Source organism: Micropterus dolomieu, linkage group LG03, assembly GCF_021292245.1.
Source record: "Micropterus dolomieu isolate WLL.071019.BEF.003 ecotype Adirondacks linkage group LG03, ASM2129224v1, whole genome shotgun sequence".
Classification (NCBI taxonomy): Eukaryota; Metazoa; Chordata; class Actinopteri; order Centrarchiformes; family Centrarchidae; genus Micropterus; species Micropterus dolomieu.
Window position 1 is genome coordinate 30,747,309 of NC_060152.1, and position 17,683 is coordinate 30,764,991.

At 40.8% G+C, this 17,683-nt stretch overlaps 1 protein-coding gene across 1 annotated transcript in view; it reads right to left on the reverse strand.

The window, feature by feature from the left end:
- LOC123968254 (dolichyl-diphosphooligosaccharide--protein glycosyltransferase subunit STT3B-like) overlaps positions 1-9,284 on the reverse strand; it is a 63,588-nt gene extending 54,304 nt beyond the window's left edge. Inside the window, exon 1 of the mRNA XM_046044889.1 lies at positions 8,657-9,284. Coding sequence (XP_045900845.1) covers positions 8,657-8,931 — 275 coding nt within the window. The 5' untranslated portion in view covers positions 8,932-9,284. The remainder of the gene's footprint in view (positions 1-8,656) is intronic.
- Positions 9,285-17,683: the final 8,399 nt, after the last annotated feature.

The window sequence follows — 17,683 nt, forward strand, 5'->3', positions numbered from 1 at the left end:
TAGGACAAACTGTCAAAGATATCAAACATAAGTGAGTTACATAACATCCCTGATTAATGTAATTCTATAATTACTTTCACAAGGATGTTATATAAATGTCAGCTATCCAATATCATACAGGAAATCCATGTGAATATCAGAAATAGGCTTATATCAGATTAAAAAGCACAATGGCAAGGTTACTAAACTCAATGACAACACATCAAAATCACTATATTACTGAAATATTAGTTTATTTTCACTAATGGAGATCCAGGTGCATTTATAAATACTTAAAATTGTTAAATGAAGGTAATGTTGCATAGATATTTTAACTGTATTAACAAATAAATACATTTTGGTGCTAGGCTAAAGTTCAACTAAAATAAATTTTTATAAAAAACACGATATCTAACTGCCAGACATCTCTCTCTCCCTCTGCAGAGAGAAGTATTAAGGACACCAGTGTTGGCAGAGCAGTGGGGAGGTAGAAAAAAGATCAAGTGCTTTTTCTCACAGTTGAAATAGGCAGCGGGCACTTCAAGATGTTCAAAAAGACATGCCTGCCTCAACAAAAACCTATAACTCTGACACACCTTTACAAGCTTCAGGATCCGCAGAAGGCACAGCAAGGGATGCAAAGAGACCAAAGAAGACTCAAAGCAGCAACTGACAAGACAGGACTGCCTGAAAGAGAGACAACTGAGGCTGAGCTAAGCAGCTACTTACAGCCTCTCACGTGGTGGAAGCTGCACAACATTAACTTTCCGTTTAGCGAAATAAATAAAATAAAATACCCGTGCATACCAGCTACCAGTGCAGCAGGTCAGCGCTGAAGCCTGCTTTGGAGACTGTGGTGTTGTTTGTGCATGCAAAGCCAGTCTATTTTGTATCATTGATATTTACAATGAAGAAGATTTAAGATTAATGGAAACTATTTTGTTTCAATCACTTTGCATATCTAATACTATCTTTGGGTTTTGGACTGCTAGACAAAACAAGTAACCTAAAAACATCTCCTTCGGCTGTAGGAAATTATAATGGGGACTCTTTTCAGCATTTTCTGATGTTTTATAGATGGTAATGATTAATCAGTTAATCAAAACAGCAACTGACAGCTGGGTCAATAGTTTGTTAAAGCCCTATTTGCTTTACAATGTCCAAAAAAAAAGAGTGACAAATGCAAACCCCAGATGTATAAGTGATATCTTATATTGTATGTATTATCTGTAAACTCTCAGCTGGTCAACCAGTTAAACCACTTCACTTAGGTAGTGCACTTTAAGCTGGAGGCAACTCAGGAAACAGCCTACCAAAGAAAACTGGGGTGACATCACATAAACCAAAAAGGCAAAAAGAACAACACTGAAAAACAAGAGACATGATCAGGGAATGTCTGACAAGAACGCGAGAGTTTATTGCACAGCTGTTTCATCATCACAATCTGTCAGTATGCTCATACAGTACTGGTATTTTGGGACAAATCTAGCTCTAGGGTTACTATCCTCCACAGAAGTGCCACAGCAGATCACAGCCCTACTTGCAAATGGGCACGTGCCACACACACACACACACACACGAAAAAGCACTGCTGGAAAAGTACACAGCTCCACCTGCAACCATGCCACCATGCAGATACTGCAACGTTAATAGATGCACAACCTGATAAACTGTGATAACTGCATCTACTTCCTCAGATTGCAGACAGAATAAAACTGCTGAATGTGAAGGGAAGCACTTTCTGTCACCTTCCTCTAATGAAATACATTTACATGAGTAAAATAATTTCACCCTCCCATCTGAATGATAGCTTAAAATGACTCATCTCCATTCTGGATGTTGCATAATGAAACACCAGAATTAGTATTATGTAAGCTGAATAAAGGGGATCGTCCACATGTACACGGTGGGGAGGATTTCCTGGTGAAAAACAAATTACTGTGACAGAATTGGCCTTCAAAGCTCGAACATGTTTTAATGACACTTTTCTGATGTTCGTGCCCTCCTGGTACACCACAGTGGTGCTGTGCCACAGCAGCTGAATTAGCACACAGGGGAAGATGTTCTATTATGCAAAGGGAGGTGGTGATGTGGAAAGTAATTACTAATCCGTCACCTCCTGATGGTACCAGTGTCGGCTTCGCTTGAGTTTAGAAGCAGCAGCTCTGCAATCGTTGACAGTCAGTCCGTACATAGAGGTCAATATAATTTTAAAGGTTTCCAATTAAAAAACATAAAAATAAATTTAAACAAAAGGAGAAGAAGAATCGCTACACTACGTTGTTTTTACACTGCACATCCAAGAGATCACTCGCACACTGGGTCCAACACTGGGCCATACCATGCACCAAAAGGACCTTTCAGGGGAAACCCATATTATATTATTTCCCACAGTAAATAATTAGAAAAGAAATAAACCGAGATCTGTGTGCGTTGATCAAATATAACCAGGTAGCATAGTTTTTTTTTTATAAAAATGTTGTACACTACAAACAAATAGAAACCCCTCTGCTTTAACATTCTGGCAGTAAGTACAAGACTTCAATTTCAAAGTATTGATTTTTCCTGAAAAACACATGGGCTTTTAAAAAAAAAAAAAAAAAGAGCTGATCATTTCAAACGTAATTTCACCTGAAATGTCTCCACACATCCAAAAGTCGTCTCTCAATAACTGCACTAACACAATCCTGACTACAGTTCACGGTAAACAGGCGAACACAGCTCATAATATGCTGCCAGTAATGCAAAGTGAGAGAGGAACAATGTTGTAAACGCAGACAAGCTGCTGGTCAAGACACATGCAACAAACCACATTTTTATCTAATTGCCACTGATGCATTTAATCCAAGTAAAGATACATTCTCAGGTTTAATTTTTCAATGAGTCATTAAAAAATACAACCTTTGTAAAACCGACAAAGAAGAGTTAATAAATTGTGGTAGTGAATTGGGCTACATTATATTGTGTGTGTTGAAGAACTATTGAGAGTCAGGTTCAGTTGTGATGAATAGGTTTCAGAGACTGATGAAGACTTAACATATTGTTTATTGAGCCCGGCTGAGGAGATACACTGATGTGAATGTGAACGCTCCGTACTTGTATAGCGCCTTTCTAGTCTTTTCGACCACTCAAAGCGCTTTTACACTACATCTGCATTCACCAGTCACACACATTCATTCACTGGGGGAACAGCCGCCAGAGGCAATTCGGGGTTCAGTATCTTGCCCAAGGACACTTCGACATGCAGCCTGGAGGAGCCGGGGATTGAACCGCCGACCTTCCAATTAACGGGCAACCCGCTCTACCGCTCTCCTGAGCCACTGCCGCCCCCTACAACATGTGAACAAACAAATGTCAGCAAGCACTAACGTCTTTTGGTCCCTTTTATGTTTCTGTCTTTCCCCTAGTGCCTGTAGGTTTCCCTTTAAGATCATCTTTAACTGGCCTTAACCCAGAACAACAAATCTATCTTAGACTCCAATGCTACGTCATATTGGAATCTATTACTACCCACGAGTTGGACTATAATCTGTGGAGCCAGTAAGTTCTTGTAAACATTCTTGTAGGACTCAACCTTGGCAGATTCCCTGAGAATACCGATATCTGCGAGCCTGACGCCTGAGCTGCTGTCTCTACCTGATCAGTCTAACTGTAGTCTCCCCAACAAGGATAGTTACACTTGTGGGGTCAGCTTATGACCCCAAGTTAGAATAGTTAGAATATTCTATATGGCAGTGGAAAAATATCAGAAAAATAATGCCATCCATTTCAACACACCGCCACCAAGTGCGGCTGCAATTTCTATAAAGTTGATTCAACTCCTCTCCTATGATTGCACAGTGACAGATGGAACAGTGATTTTTCTCATAATGGTGATAGGGCAGCACATCCCAGAGCGGAACAGACACTTAAATCCTGTTTGTTTATTCAGATAATCTCATAAACATTTAAGGTTATTATACATAATAATAATAATGTGTTCTTTCCATTAATATGGTGCATCATTCCCAGGAAATGAAGACTGAGAGAACGAATTACTGAAAGTAGTAGCAGTGATGACGGTAATGAGCTCGGCTCTGTGGTAGGCATCATGTTACTGCAGTAATGCAGCAACAGGCCCAGCCCTTCTGTCAACAACTGAACATTATAAGCCTCATAAAGGGCTGTTCTGTATGATTGAATTTCATTGTGTGGGGGGCGGCTATTTTGGGGGTCATTCTGTGTCAGACCAAAAACCTAAACTCAAATATGGCCAGAGTAAAGTCTAAACAGCACAAGGTTGCAGCCACCCACTGGCTCTGTGAGAGTGTCCGTCCGCTGGTGTGATGCCCGTTACTGGCAGACAGCAGGACAGAACATTTCCTATACTGCTCAGTGAAAGCCATGGTGTCTGGCGGAGTCACTCACTGCCGCTAAAGAATCAGGTTTCAGGTGGACCGACTTAGTCTGGCAACAGAGCTGGCTAGAGGCACAAACTGGCATGACCCCTGTGAGCGAGCAGGGCGCACCGCTGAAAGCACCTAGTCGGACACAGCAGGACAGTACTTGCTCTCATGAATCATCGGCCAAAATCCAGACATAGCCTTGTGCTGCACTGCTGACTTGGATCCATTTTTTTGTTTTACGCAGTGGTTCTGAGGCAGGGAAAATACAGGAATGTCCTGTAATTTACTCCATCATTTGACCTTAACAGCAGTGAAGAGATGAAATGATTTAGCAGAAACAAGTGAGGAAAGAATCAGATCTGAAGAGGCAGCCAGTGTAAATGAAGCTAAATGTGGGATCTGCTTTCCTATTCTGTTTCAAGCAGGCACTTTTCATTTCTCCTCCCAAGCCCCCCCCCCCCTCCCTTTTTTATTTTCACCTTCAAAAGCACCTTTTCCTCGCACAAAACACAGAGGAAGAATTTGATATTTTCAGACAGATGTACAACAGCAACGCAACCTGGGTCTAATACCTGTTCATTACAGAACACAAAACCTGATCCTCTTCTGTGAGTGCCGTGTAATGGCACAACTGATAGTCCACTCTGTAGCCTGGGTGCAACAACAGTGCACACTTTATCACATCTATTCTCAATAAACATAAGGCCAATTTTCCATTTGTGCACGAGAGAAGAAAGACAGAACAGAATTCTCGTATTAGACTGGATCCATTGTAATCTCACTCTCTTTGCTTTTTACCTCTAAAGATCACAAGGTCCTTTTCAAATCACTTTGCAGGCATCATGGATATTAAGACACAAACCCAACCATGGCTAGGTAAAGAAATTTTTTGAGACTAGTGTCGGTACTAATGTTGTGTTTGATAGCTTTTTAACTGAATATGAATCGAGTAGAATCTGCTTTTCCAACGTATTTAGGTTCAGTTTCCAATACTTGTGACTCAAACTAAAAAGATAAGATATCTCAGTAGGACACTAGAGCGATGCTTCTAACGTGGCTGATAACCGCTGCATAAGATTCAGTTGACATCTGTAGAAACACTACAGTCATGACTGTCAGCCAACTTTATGTTCACAGTCTGCAGCTTCAACCTGGAAATGAGATAAGCAGCAGAAGATACTGTTGATTTAAGTGTGTATCTGACACAGAATGGTTTATTTAAGGTGATAAGCTTAAAATATTCATGTGAATGAAGGTTTTACTGGTATATTTCCCACAAATGAAAAATCTATTTATACTCACTTTAAAACAGCAGAGTTTGATGTTGGTCTCTTTGAAAGTTACCTACGGCATTCATGTTAATTAGTTGCAGCTGACAAAATCTTCTGCCAGCAAAATGTTTCATTTAAAATGCCAAAAGCAACGGTCAGCAGCACAAGTGATTTGTCACAACACAAGCATCCGTATAAGAACTTTGTCTAATGAATATACCGTTAAATCATGAATTACATGCTAAAAAAATTAGCAAAAAAGAACAAATCTGACCAGACATTCAGTGCCAGCTTTCTGTACTTTTCCATGTTCTATACACATTTTGGTCATTAACAAAATAGTACTGAGGTTCGACATCCAGTCCTACAGATCATCTTGGTTACTTGAGATGTGAAGCAGATATGACGACAATGCTAACAAAAAGAAGAATGATTTCATTACTGCATTGATATCAACTAGACACCAAGTGACACTAATTGCACTAAAAAAAGTTCTATATACACCATTATTCTATGAGCTGGAGCTTTGAGCACAAGATGACAGGTAGATCAGACGCCGTCTCCTTGCCAGACCTCACTCTGAGGGAGGTCCAGCTCTCTAGCTAGCAACCTTTAGTGCATCAGACACAGACATAAGTACTAATGGAGCTGGGGATTTTTTTTCTTTCTGATGCTGTTCCGTGCCTGATTAATACAGCCCAAACTCAAAGCATAACATCTATGGGGCCGGCTGCCTGTTGCCAGTCCCGACCCGCTTTGCTGTCAGTTCTAATAAGCGCGATCTAGTACTTCTGAAGGGAAAAAAAAAAAAAAGACTATTAACTAGCCACATCAAAAGGACGTATTAGAGAGTGTGCGAGAGGGAGAGAGAGAGAGAGAGGGCGCAAACAGGGTAGCAGTGGGGTGACACGACTGTTCGCTCTCCTGCGATCCTCTTTTAAAGATAAGCTCCAGAATGACGACAACCTCACAGTGAGGTTGTGGGATTGAGGGAACCGTCGTCAAACAGTGATTGGAAAAGGTTGGAATCCAAGCTGCTTTCATCCTCCTGAATGCCCGACAACCTTGAAGTTTCTTTAGTATGACCTCTGAAGAAAAGAAAATGTGACTCCTTCCCCACAAATAAAATGTCTGTTTGACAGAAAAACAGCAGGTTCAAACTCAAGCCTGTGGTACATTTACAACAGTCAAAGACGAGCCATTTCCTCTTCACAAATCCACACACACACACACACTCCAGGGGTTTCCCCTCCAACACATGAGGCGAGGAAGATTGTTAACGCCTGCCTAAGACATTCAAATCACTATTTGAAAACTGATTTATTACCTTTGATGTAAAAATCAATTGGTGCATTCTGTAATGCAATTCAAAAATGTATGACTGATTTTAATACATTAAGCAGGTGTTAAATGTAGAACAAATATTACCTGATCTTTAACATATTGCATCATCTGCTCATTTCCTGCAGGGTATAACCCCCCCACCACAGCAGGTCTCACACATGTCTCCTCAGCCATCCAAACATCTAGTTTACATAATGCTGCCACTCTGATAGCAAAGCGAGAATCATAGAACAATGAAGTAGTGTATGAATAAATTTCACTCCATGTCGTGCCATATTAGGCTTTTAGACAGTGACACACCGAAACTGAGGGATTCTCGCCCAGCCAAAGCTCTCAAGCCTCCTCTTTTATTCAGCAGACAGACGTGAAGCTGGCAGTTTTAATCCCCACTGCTGGTCTCAGAATAATCATTAAATGCTTTCACTGATGCAATGCAAGCTTGTGCCATGCAACAGTCCCTTGGAGTACAAATAAAAGGCTTGGACAATTTCTGGCAAAAGCCAAGCTGGTAGAGGTTTTGAAATTAAATACAAACAATATGACGGCAGAGCATCGGCTCTGGTTAGGCAAAGCGCTGGCCTGTGTAATCTGGTAAGCTTTGAGAAATCATATGTATTGGAAGGGAATGCAGACATGCTTAGTCCAAGAGTCTGATTTTTGTACATCTTCATGCTTATCCTGCGTGACAATAAGTCAGTATTCAGATTCATATGGCTTTGAAAGTCATTTCAGGTGTCAGGGTGCCTAGGCTAGTCAAAGAGTTTGACTAGGCATCCTTACAGCTTGTCTTGACTTGCAGCAAAGTCTGCTAACCTCACTGTCCAACTGTCAGCTGCCGCCTGGCTGCACTAATGTCTGACACAGTGTGAGGAAACCCTTTTCACACTTAAAACCAGCAGCTTGTACCGCAACACGGCCAAAGTACTCAATGCAAGTCTTGCTGAAATGCTCTTACTGCAAGGGTTAAATGAGACTTCCAAAAGCTATCTGAAAGGGAATACTGAAAATTATCATGTAGAATAAGAAGCATGTTTTTTTTCTAAAAGGACAAACAATATTTTATTAAGGATAATATGCTGATGTCCTGCCAAAGCCTGCAGGAATTATGTGCAGGATATGGTATAATTTGCTCCCTGTAAAGTTGCTGAGGCCCATGATGTGCTCCTATTGGAGTATTTGTGTGGCACACAGACTATATTAGACTCTGTAATCAGCAGAGGTGATTAAATACCCGGCGGGTAAACAGAGAAGAAATCTGCGTTAGAAGGACTTCATCCAGTCACCTCGCGGCTGCGTCTTTCCGGGTTCAGCCCGCGTCAGATGAAGCTGTCACCATTGTCCTCATTTACTCTGCTTTGACGACCCCCTCCTCCTCCTCCTCCTCCTCCTCCACTGGCTGGTACAATGCACTAACTAAACTGAGCCCAAATTAAGTGGTGTATTTTTCCCATCAGCTTAATGCTCCTGGCGAGATACAGAGAAAACCAAATATGTGCATTTGGAAACAAGGACATTTGTGAATTCAGGCGCGTGACAAGATATGATATTAGAACCGTTCACTTGACATGTTTTAAAACAAACTTCCTCACAGTGCAGCGGGGCTCACTGTCCATTTGTTGCAGCCTATCATGACAAACGGGTCAAACCACCTCGGGGTGTGGAGGGGAACAAACTCACCAGGGGTCAAACTCGTGAATGATGCTCTCGAAGCGAATGACAGCGAAGAGCCTGGAGCTGAAACCGGCCAGCCAGGCCAGGAACAGGATGGTAAAAGACAGCAAGGACTGCCACCCTGCTGGCTGCGACAGGCCGCCGGACAGACCTCCTCCTGCCCCGGCGTTGCTGCCTCTCTCCGCGACCGCCGTGCTGCTGCGTCCGTTCCCCGAGTACGACGCTCCGGAGTTCAGTGAGGATTTGTGTTTGTTGTCGGAAACCGGGTGATGCTCCGCCATATTCTACGTCAGTCCCGTCGTGGCAAGCAAGCGAAGCGAGCTATCTTCTATCACACAGGATTGGAAAGCTCCCCCCCTTCTTCCTTTTCGCTGCCACGCTCCACTTCCGAAACCACTTGCACTACCTTCCCTGCGCGCCCCGCAACCCCCAAAACACCGACTGTAAATCCAAACTTTCTAACCTTACTTCCCCACCAACCGCAAAACCAGCTAAATAATCCCGGGGAGTCACATAGCAGCAGGGTTTCGCAGCACACTGGAAGTGACACATGCGTCTCGAGCAGTTCCTCCTTCCTTCCTTCCTTGGGCTGAAGGGGCGGGAGCTCCTCGTGGAGCAGGAAGAGCTGTTAGCCTCTCACGGAGAGACAGGTACGGCCAAGAGGGACACAGCTCCTGGAGAAACCCAATCCCACGGTAGAGCGAGCTTGACAGACAACGGGAGCGACCAATGACAGGAGAGCACCCTCACCGCTTAAGACGCTCTGGCGCAAGAGAACAGCGAAAGACAGCGCGTGACGGACAGCGGGAAGAGCGTATGGCACGCAAACAGCGCGGGGCGCAGGAGCCAATGAAATAAATGAATTTCACAGAAACTATTGGATACACTGTGAAAACAAGAGCCAGCGTACATGACCGTGGCTTTATGTCAACTGTAGGCCCAGATTGCGCCAGTGGTTACTTATTCACACCGGAAGCAATGAGCTGGAATTCCCAATGGAGAAAGATATCCACTTTAAGACATTTGTTGAAACTTCATGCTGCTGTGAACAAGGTCCATGTTTGGGACTACTTTCTGATAAGCCACTTAGCCATTTATAAATGGTTTTGCACTTGGAGGACTCGGGCACAAACATAAAAGAATGATCAAAATTGAAGTAGCAGATGCAGAGATAAGGGGAAATTGCATATGGGCTACCAGCCTGCTGCCACCCCTACTCAGACCCAGATGAGCGGTGGAAAATGGGTGGATGTACGGTTGTGGCTGGTGTTTTTCCTCCTACCACAGGACACTTGAATTGTCTGTTTAGCTCTTTAGTTCAACAGAAAGACAACCCCAATGGATCGTTTCTCTGATCTTCTGGAAATAGCTGCTTAGCATTTGGAACAAAATTCACAAAACAACTTATTAACATTTACAACTGCAGACTTCGAAAAGTGTAAGAAGCTTAATTCATTTCTTATTAAATTGTGTAATGTCTTATTATTGATAAAAAAGTGTTGCCCTACAGACTGTTTCTTTATTGGTCAACATGTAAATCTATCTATTCTATTTTATTCAGTTCTATCACTGTGCATATACTGAAAAAAAAAGCAGTGTTATCCTGGCAGAGCAACAGATCCACAATACTTTATTTCCCTACCAGGAAACATCGTCTCTGGCCCATAAAACAAAGCTGGATTCCTCCTGCAGTTTAGGGAATCTGAGGCCATTAGATCTATGTGTCTTGGAGACAAGCAGGCAGAGAGAGAGAGAGGCCCTGTTAAAACCCATTCTCACAAAAAGAAACAAAGACAGGGACAGTCCTGAGATGAAAGAGCTGAGCCGCTCGGGGAGGAGCTCCAGAGCTTCATAATTCATCAAGTATCTGCTGAAGCAAAGGGGAGGCTTTCTGAACAAAAAGAAATGTTTGGAGTCTATAATGAGGTTCACCTCGATGCTGAACGGAGTCGGCCCTCATCAGCTTAGAGTGAAAAAAGACTTAATACTGAGAGTAATGTCACTGCAATGCGCACGTATAGCCATTGTTCCGAGGTTAACCTAGAGGATCCAAACATTTTCCTCTATATTGTATCTTTATCTATTTTTATTTCTGAACCATTGTAAATGATTCATCATTCTGCCAACTTTTCATGATGTACTCTTTCAGAAGCTTTCTTGAGAACTGTGAGATGAATGTAAATATTGTTTTTCACATGAACAGATCAGTTTCGGGTTTCATCCTTCCACTCCCATTTTAGTTTTGCTTAATCTCATAGCTGCCTTTGATACGGTTGATCATGACATTCTATTTGAAAGACTTCAAGCCTTTGCTGTTCACTTCTACAAAATCCCTGAAAACATATTTTCTGAGTGACACAGTTGCGCATGAACACAACATCTTCTGCCTAAGTCACAGTTTTGGTTATTTCAGATGAAAGATTTTGTGCTTTTGTGTGTTTGTCTGCGTGCTTCTCAAATGTTTGAAGTAGATGGGACGCAGTAGGAAGAAGGTGATGTCACATTTTGATGCGGGGTTTTGCAACATCTAAATCCAAATCTGACTGCCAGTTGCTCAGTTGTTTGGTGACTATCAATTAAATGTGATTGAAACACACTCACATAGTCCCGATGAAGCAGAAGCAGATTACCTGAGTTTTTGATTGTAAAACAGAGTAGGCAGTGTTTTTCCAGACTATGATTATTTTTTTATTTAGTAATGAATCCTCACTGTTATGAAGAAGCACTCAACATTGTCAGGGTCTTTATTGGAAAGGAACTGCTATGTTTACATCTGAAGATTTCATTCTAAAAGAATGAATCAGGGATTTAACAAGGGTCAATTATTGGACCACTGCTTTTTTAAATTATACATATTCCTGCTTGACAACAGTCACAGATGGAACTGATGCTTTTACAGCTAAATAAAGATAAGACTAACGTACTTCAACCAAAGACAGGTAATTCATTCACACGCAGCTATGTGAAATATAGTGGGTAAATCAGGAACCTCTGAGTTATTTTCAGATGTCAGTAATATACGTAGTGCAGCCTTTTAAATAATCCCTTGGTGCATTTCTGTGTCTGTGGTTTATGTCTGTGGGGTCTTCACTGTCTTTGGATTGGTGGGTGCCTCGTTGCACATGCATTTTAATGTAAGCACATTGAGTTTGGTTGTAATGAAATGCGTTATATATAAAATAATCTTGTCTCCATATGTAAAAACAGGTGATGTGTACCCACGAGGGAGGAATGTAAAGAGAAAGAGGACATTCTTTGGCAAAAAATAACAAAGGCAAAATCCCATTTTCTTGGAGCAGGATTTATCTTGCCCATTGACATTCCTTGCATAAACTGCCTTGCTTTTCTTTGCAGTGTCTGCAAAACTGCTACACACTGCAGGAGAAATGAGGTAGGGAGTTTAACGTTGACCTGTATCTTCTTGTATCATCCCATATTAACTCAGCTCTACAGATGATATACAAGGTAACATCGTGAAAGGTGTTCATAATGTTGCAGAAGTCAAAAAAACTAATTAAAGTGAGGAACTGCAGATGTCCTATCTTCAGATCTTCCACATCTATAACACTGAAAGAGAGTTCTGCATAAAGCAAGATAAAAGTTTTGGAGCACAGATTGGTTTTAAAGGGGACATCGACACACTCATTTTGCATAATGTGGTATATGTGAAAATAACACCAAAGATAGATTGGTTTCATTTTTCACATCCGATGGTCGACGAATTTCCTTGTTTCAGAAATGTTGTTATTAATATGCAGGCCTGAGCCGTAATCTGGAACAGCATTGTCTTCTAGCCAGTGTCACCAAACCTATTGAAACTACCCTGAAAATTCTTAAAGTGTCAGCTGGTTTATAAAAAATGTTTATGTGGATTTAATGCAATTTCTGAATTCCTCCTTTGCAGACTCTGCACTTAAATATCTTATTGACATATTAATGTAAAATGCACGTATCAGTCCATCACAGAATGCAGACCCACTTCTGTCAACACCCATATGAAAAGAGTGATAAAATGCTTAAACAAGCAATCCACGAATCCCCATTGCACCAATCCTATCTCACATGTTTTAACAGTGGCAGCTATTACAGTAATTAATGAAGTGGTGGAAAGTAACCTTTGTAGCTAATGAGACAAATCCATTAATATGTCACGTCTCTGCACTGTGCACGCAGTTGTTACACAATCAGCAGCTATCCTACTATTGAGAGCAGCAAGCAGTTTGTGGTGAGCTGTGTTCCTGCTGCTAGCACAGTGGTAAACCATAAATGTGTATATTTAAGTGAAGGTGTGACAAAGCTTTCATGGTTTCAGTTGTGTAGAGATGCAGCAGTTTAGGTCCAATTTTAGCACCCACACAGCCTGTTCTGCTTCATGGAGTCTACTTGTATAGGTTAATTTGTTAGTTGATAGAATAAGCATTATGTTTTTGTTGTTTGTTTGTGTGTGTATGTGAAAAGAAGAAGGTCCCTGCAAAAAGCAAGTGGTGAGGAATGTAAATGCAAATGTAAAAATGGAAGATGCACGGTCTGTTTTAACTCCCAATCCCTGTTCTTCAAATGTGGCTTAACTAATTCAGACTAACATGTTGTTATCAGGCTATCTGGCTAAAATAATCCTGTTAATTCTAATCCATTTTATTTGGTTATTTGAAAGCAGTTTGAGGACTGATTTGCTAATCCTGGATTAAGTTATCTTGACTTAACTGTGCACTCTTAATTAGAAATGTCCTAAAAGAAGAAAAAAAAAATTAATGGACTGTTCAGCAAAACTATGTTCAGCATTCATTTGATCGGATTGCACAAAAATTCACATGATTGCAGTTACATGAAGTAGGTGTGTATATTTGATCGTGTATAAGTACAGGTATCTCTTCATTCTGAAAATTTACACCAACAGAGCATAATGATTTGCATGTTCCCATCTAAAATCATAATTATATCAACACTCTATTGATGTAATTGTAATAATGAGCTATTTGTATTTGAAAATAAGTTTATGAGGTTCACCCTAAAATGATCCAGCTAACTGTTGATGATCCTGCACTTTTGCAGGTTTGGGCTTAAGGACTTGAGTATCCATGTAAGAAGAACAGGGCCTTGATCTTTCCATAAGCTGGACTTGTACACAAAGGACTGTGCTTTATTGTTCTTGTCAGTAAACATTGTTGTCCCACCCACACACAGCAGCTGGACAAAATGCAAATGCACACTGTGCAATAAATAGACACTGAAAAGAGAGAATTCATGGATGGGCAGCTTTGCTCAAATCCCCTGGTTATGAAACAGTTTAGTATCTGTGTTTATGCAATACAATTTAGCAGATCACGCAAAGAGAATTATATTAAGGCCTGATCCATATTGAACCATATGGGCTTGATGAACCTGCTGTTCTCAACCCGATCCCGTAATCCACATCAATCCCTTGTCAGATTTATTAAAAGACAGTTTTATTTATGCAGCGCCAATTCATAACAGAAGTTATCTCATTTCACTTTTCAAATAGCACAAGTCTAGGCTGTACTCTTTGTTTTACTCATTACAGAGACCATTACCTGCAATTCCCACCATGAGCAAGCAGTTTGCAACAGTGGCAAGGAAAAACTCCCTTTTAACACGTAGAAACCTTGAGCAGAACCTAGACTTAGAGTGGGGAGGGGGAAAGGGGAGAGAGAATTAGAAAGAGAGGGAGAGAGAGACAGCAGGAGGAAAGAGAACACATGGTAGCACAATGCAAAATTTCCACATAGAGATATGTGAAATAATAGTACTAGTGGTAATAATACAAATATCAATAATTCAATTTAAATAAAAATGATCGCAATAATAATGATAATAATAATAGGACTAATAATAATAATGGAGCAGCTGGTGTCCAGCAGGAACACGGGGGCAGCACGTGGCCGTCAACCACAGATCCAGACTCCACAGCTCAGGAGCCAGAAACACCTGCAGAAAGTGACAGAAGGAGAGAGGAGAGGGATGAGAAAGCACAAAAAGTCTTAAGCCTCCTTAAATGTGGATATGGTGTCTGCCTTCCGAACCCAAACTGGGACATGGTTCCACAGGAGAGGAGCTTGATAGCTGAAGGCTCTGGCTCCCATTCTACGTTTGGAGACTCCAGGAAACCACAAGTAATCCTGCATTCTGGGAGCGCAGTGGTGTAACAAGGGACTAGGAGCTCTATAGGAAAAGATGGTGCATGGAGGATTCATCATTAACACGTACAACCTGAGATTGATCTGATATATAGGACTTAAACCAGCTTGGAACGGCTCCATAATGCCAATTAAATGTTCAACTCTCAGTACAGGGACAAGTCTTTTGTCTGATGCAATTAGAAGATCATTTGTAATTTCACCATGCTGTCTCTGTGCTATGATGCGCTGAATATCCTCAAATAAACTATTGTTATGTAAAAAGTCAAATTATTTTGTTTTTACTTTACTCAGAAGAGAATCTCAGTAAAGTCAGATGAATTTAGTCTCTAATAATTAGAATTTTATCATTAAAAAAGCTCATGAAGTCGTTACTGCTGAGGGTTTTAGGAATACATGGGTCAATAGAGCTGTGACTCTCTGTCAGCCTGGATACGGAGCTGAAAAGAAACCTGGAGTTTAGTATTAATGATGAGTAAGATGCTGCTCTGGCATTACAGAGAGCCTTCCTATAAGTTTTAAGACTATCTTACCAGATTAAACAAGATTATTCCACATCGGTGGAAAGACATTTCCTTACAACTTTCCGCAATGTTTGCTTTAATTTGTAGTTTCTGTGTTGTACCATGGAGCTAACCATCTTTGATTTATAATCTTCTTTTTTAGAGGGGCAACAGAGTCAAGTGTAATTTTCAAGTGAGCCTGCAGCACTATCAAAAAGATGATCAATTTGGGAGGGACTGAAGTTAGCATGGAGTCCCATAGTTATAGTTATATTGAGATATGGTATTAAATTTAATGGAATCCCTTCCTTAAATTTAGCTTCAGCACTATCAGATAGACATCTTGTGTAATTTTTGCCTAATGGTGTGTGGGCCGGTAATAGGAACTCATGAGTTATTAAATAGTGGTCTGATAAAAAGGGATTCTGTGAAAAGACAATTAAATGTTCAATTTCAATGCCAGATGTCAAAACAAGGTTGAGGCTGTAAAACAGTGATTGGGTTTATGATTAATTTGAAAAGAGCCAATTGAATCTATTAATGAAATAAGCTAAGGCATGAATATTAAAATAAGTACTTTATCTGTTTTAAGGACTAAAATGGAAAAACTTGTTGGGAGTATTTTGTGTGTTACCTAGACACAGCTTTTCTTTATTTTGAAAAGCCATTTGTTACACCCCCTCCCCCCCTGCTGGTTATGATGTGCAAATGATTGTGACTCTTGATGTCTTCTGTTCTTTCCTCAAGTGTATCATGTTTGGTCTGATTAAGTGAAGAGACAATAAAGATTGGGGTAGGAGCCTTGGTTCTCTCTCTTGCCCACCTTCCAGTTATGACTGCAGCAGTTTTGTTTATTTGACAGGGACAAATGCATGAGACATTGCTTCATAAAGTATACAAAGTAGATGCCACGCATACAGGTTTCTAGCCATGACTAATTTGCAACACCTGGCCCTGGTCAGGCTTTTTAAAGCTAAAACAGAAATGGGGGTTGAGTTTACCAAATTACAACCATTAAAGTACATACAATAAATACATCCAGTACAGGCAATAAGATCCAGGAGAGCAATATAAAACAGAGACCAGAAACATTTAACAATACAATAACACAAAATAGGTGTGTGTGTGTGTGTGTGTGTATACGTGCACACCAACACATGCACGACTAAAGTGTGTATATATATATTTGTATGTGTGGATTGTATTGTATCCTGTGCACTCAGTCTTCAAAGAGTTGTTTCAGTTTCAGCCATTGCTTTGTATGTGTGTTACAAACCTTCTCTCAGTATTTGAATTTCAGATGGTTTGTGACCTGTGTGTTTGTAGATTCTTGTTTCTTGACTGTTTTATGTATGTTCTGACGGGTTTGGTAGTCTTTTCTTCATGGCTTTATTTCTGTTTGGTTTAGGGTAGAAGGAAGACTCCAGATCCAACTGCCCTTTGTCGGCTGGCCTGGGGGGCTTCCCTTTCTTATATTCATTTTGGCCAGCCCATCAGACTCGTTGTTTTGATTGTTTGGGGTTGATTTTTTTGGGGCCTTTTTTGATAATTTATTTACTAAACTTAATGTTTTGTTTTCAAGCCATTGACTCTTTGATTCTGTTAGACCTCTTTGGTAATATTGGGGTCATAACTTAATTGATGTTAGAATTCAAATTGTTATTTTTTATTTAGAACTCATTGTTCTTGTTCCATTTTGTAGGAAGCAGGAAGATAAGTCATGTAACGGCTGTTGCATATGCCACCTTCCAAGTATCTGCAATTATCAGAATACCACAATGTGATGGGCATCACAGCAGCTGACAGTTTTCAATAGAATTAATATGTCACCTTATACTATACACTCACCTAAAGGATTATTAGGAACACCTGTTCAATTTCTCATTAATGCAATTATCTAATCAACCAATCACATGGCAGTTGCTTCAATGCATTTAGGGTTGTGGTCCTGGTCAAGACAATCTCCTGAACTCAAAACTGAATGTCAGAATGGGAAAGAAAGGTGATTTGAGCAATTTTGAGCGTGGCACGGTTGTTGGTGCCAGACGGGCCGGTCTGAGTATTTCACAATCTGCTCAGTTACTGGGATTTTCACGCACAACCATTTCTAGGGTTTACAAAGAATGGTGTGAAAAGGGAAAAACATCCAGTATGCGGCAGTCCTGTGGGCGAAAATGCCTTGTTGATGCTAGAGGTCAGAGGAGAATGGGCCGACTGATTCAAGCTGATAGAAGAGCAACTTTGACTGAAATAACCACTCGTTACAACCGAGGTATGCAGCAAAGCATTTGTGAAGCCACAACACGCACAACCTTGAGGCGGATGGGCTACAACAGCAGAAGACCCCACCGGGTACCACTCATCTCCACTACAAA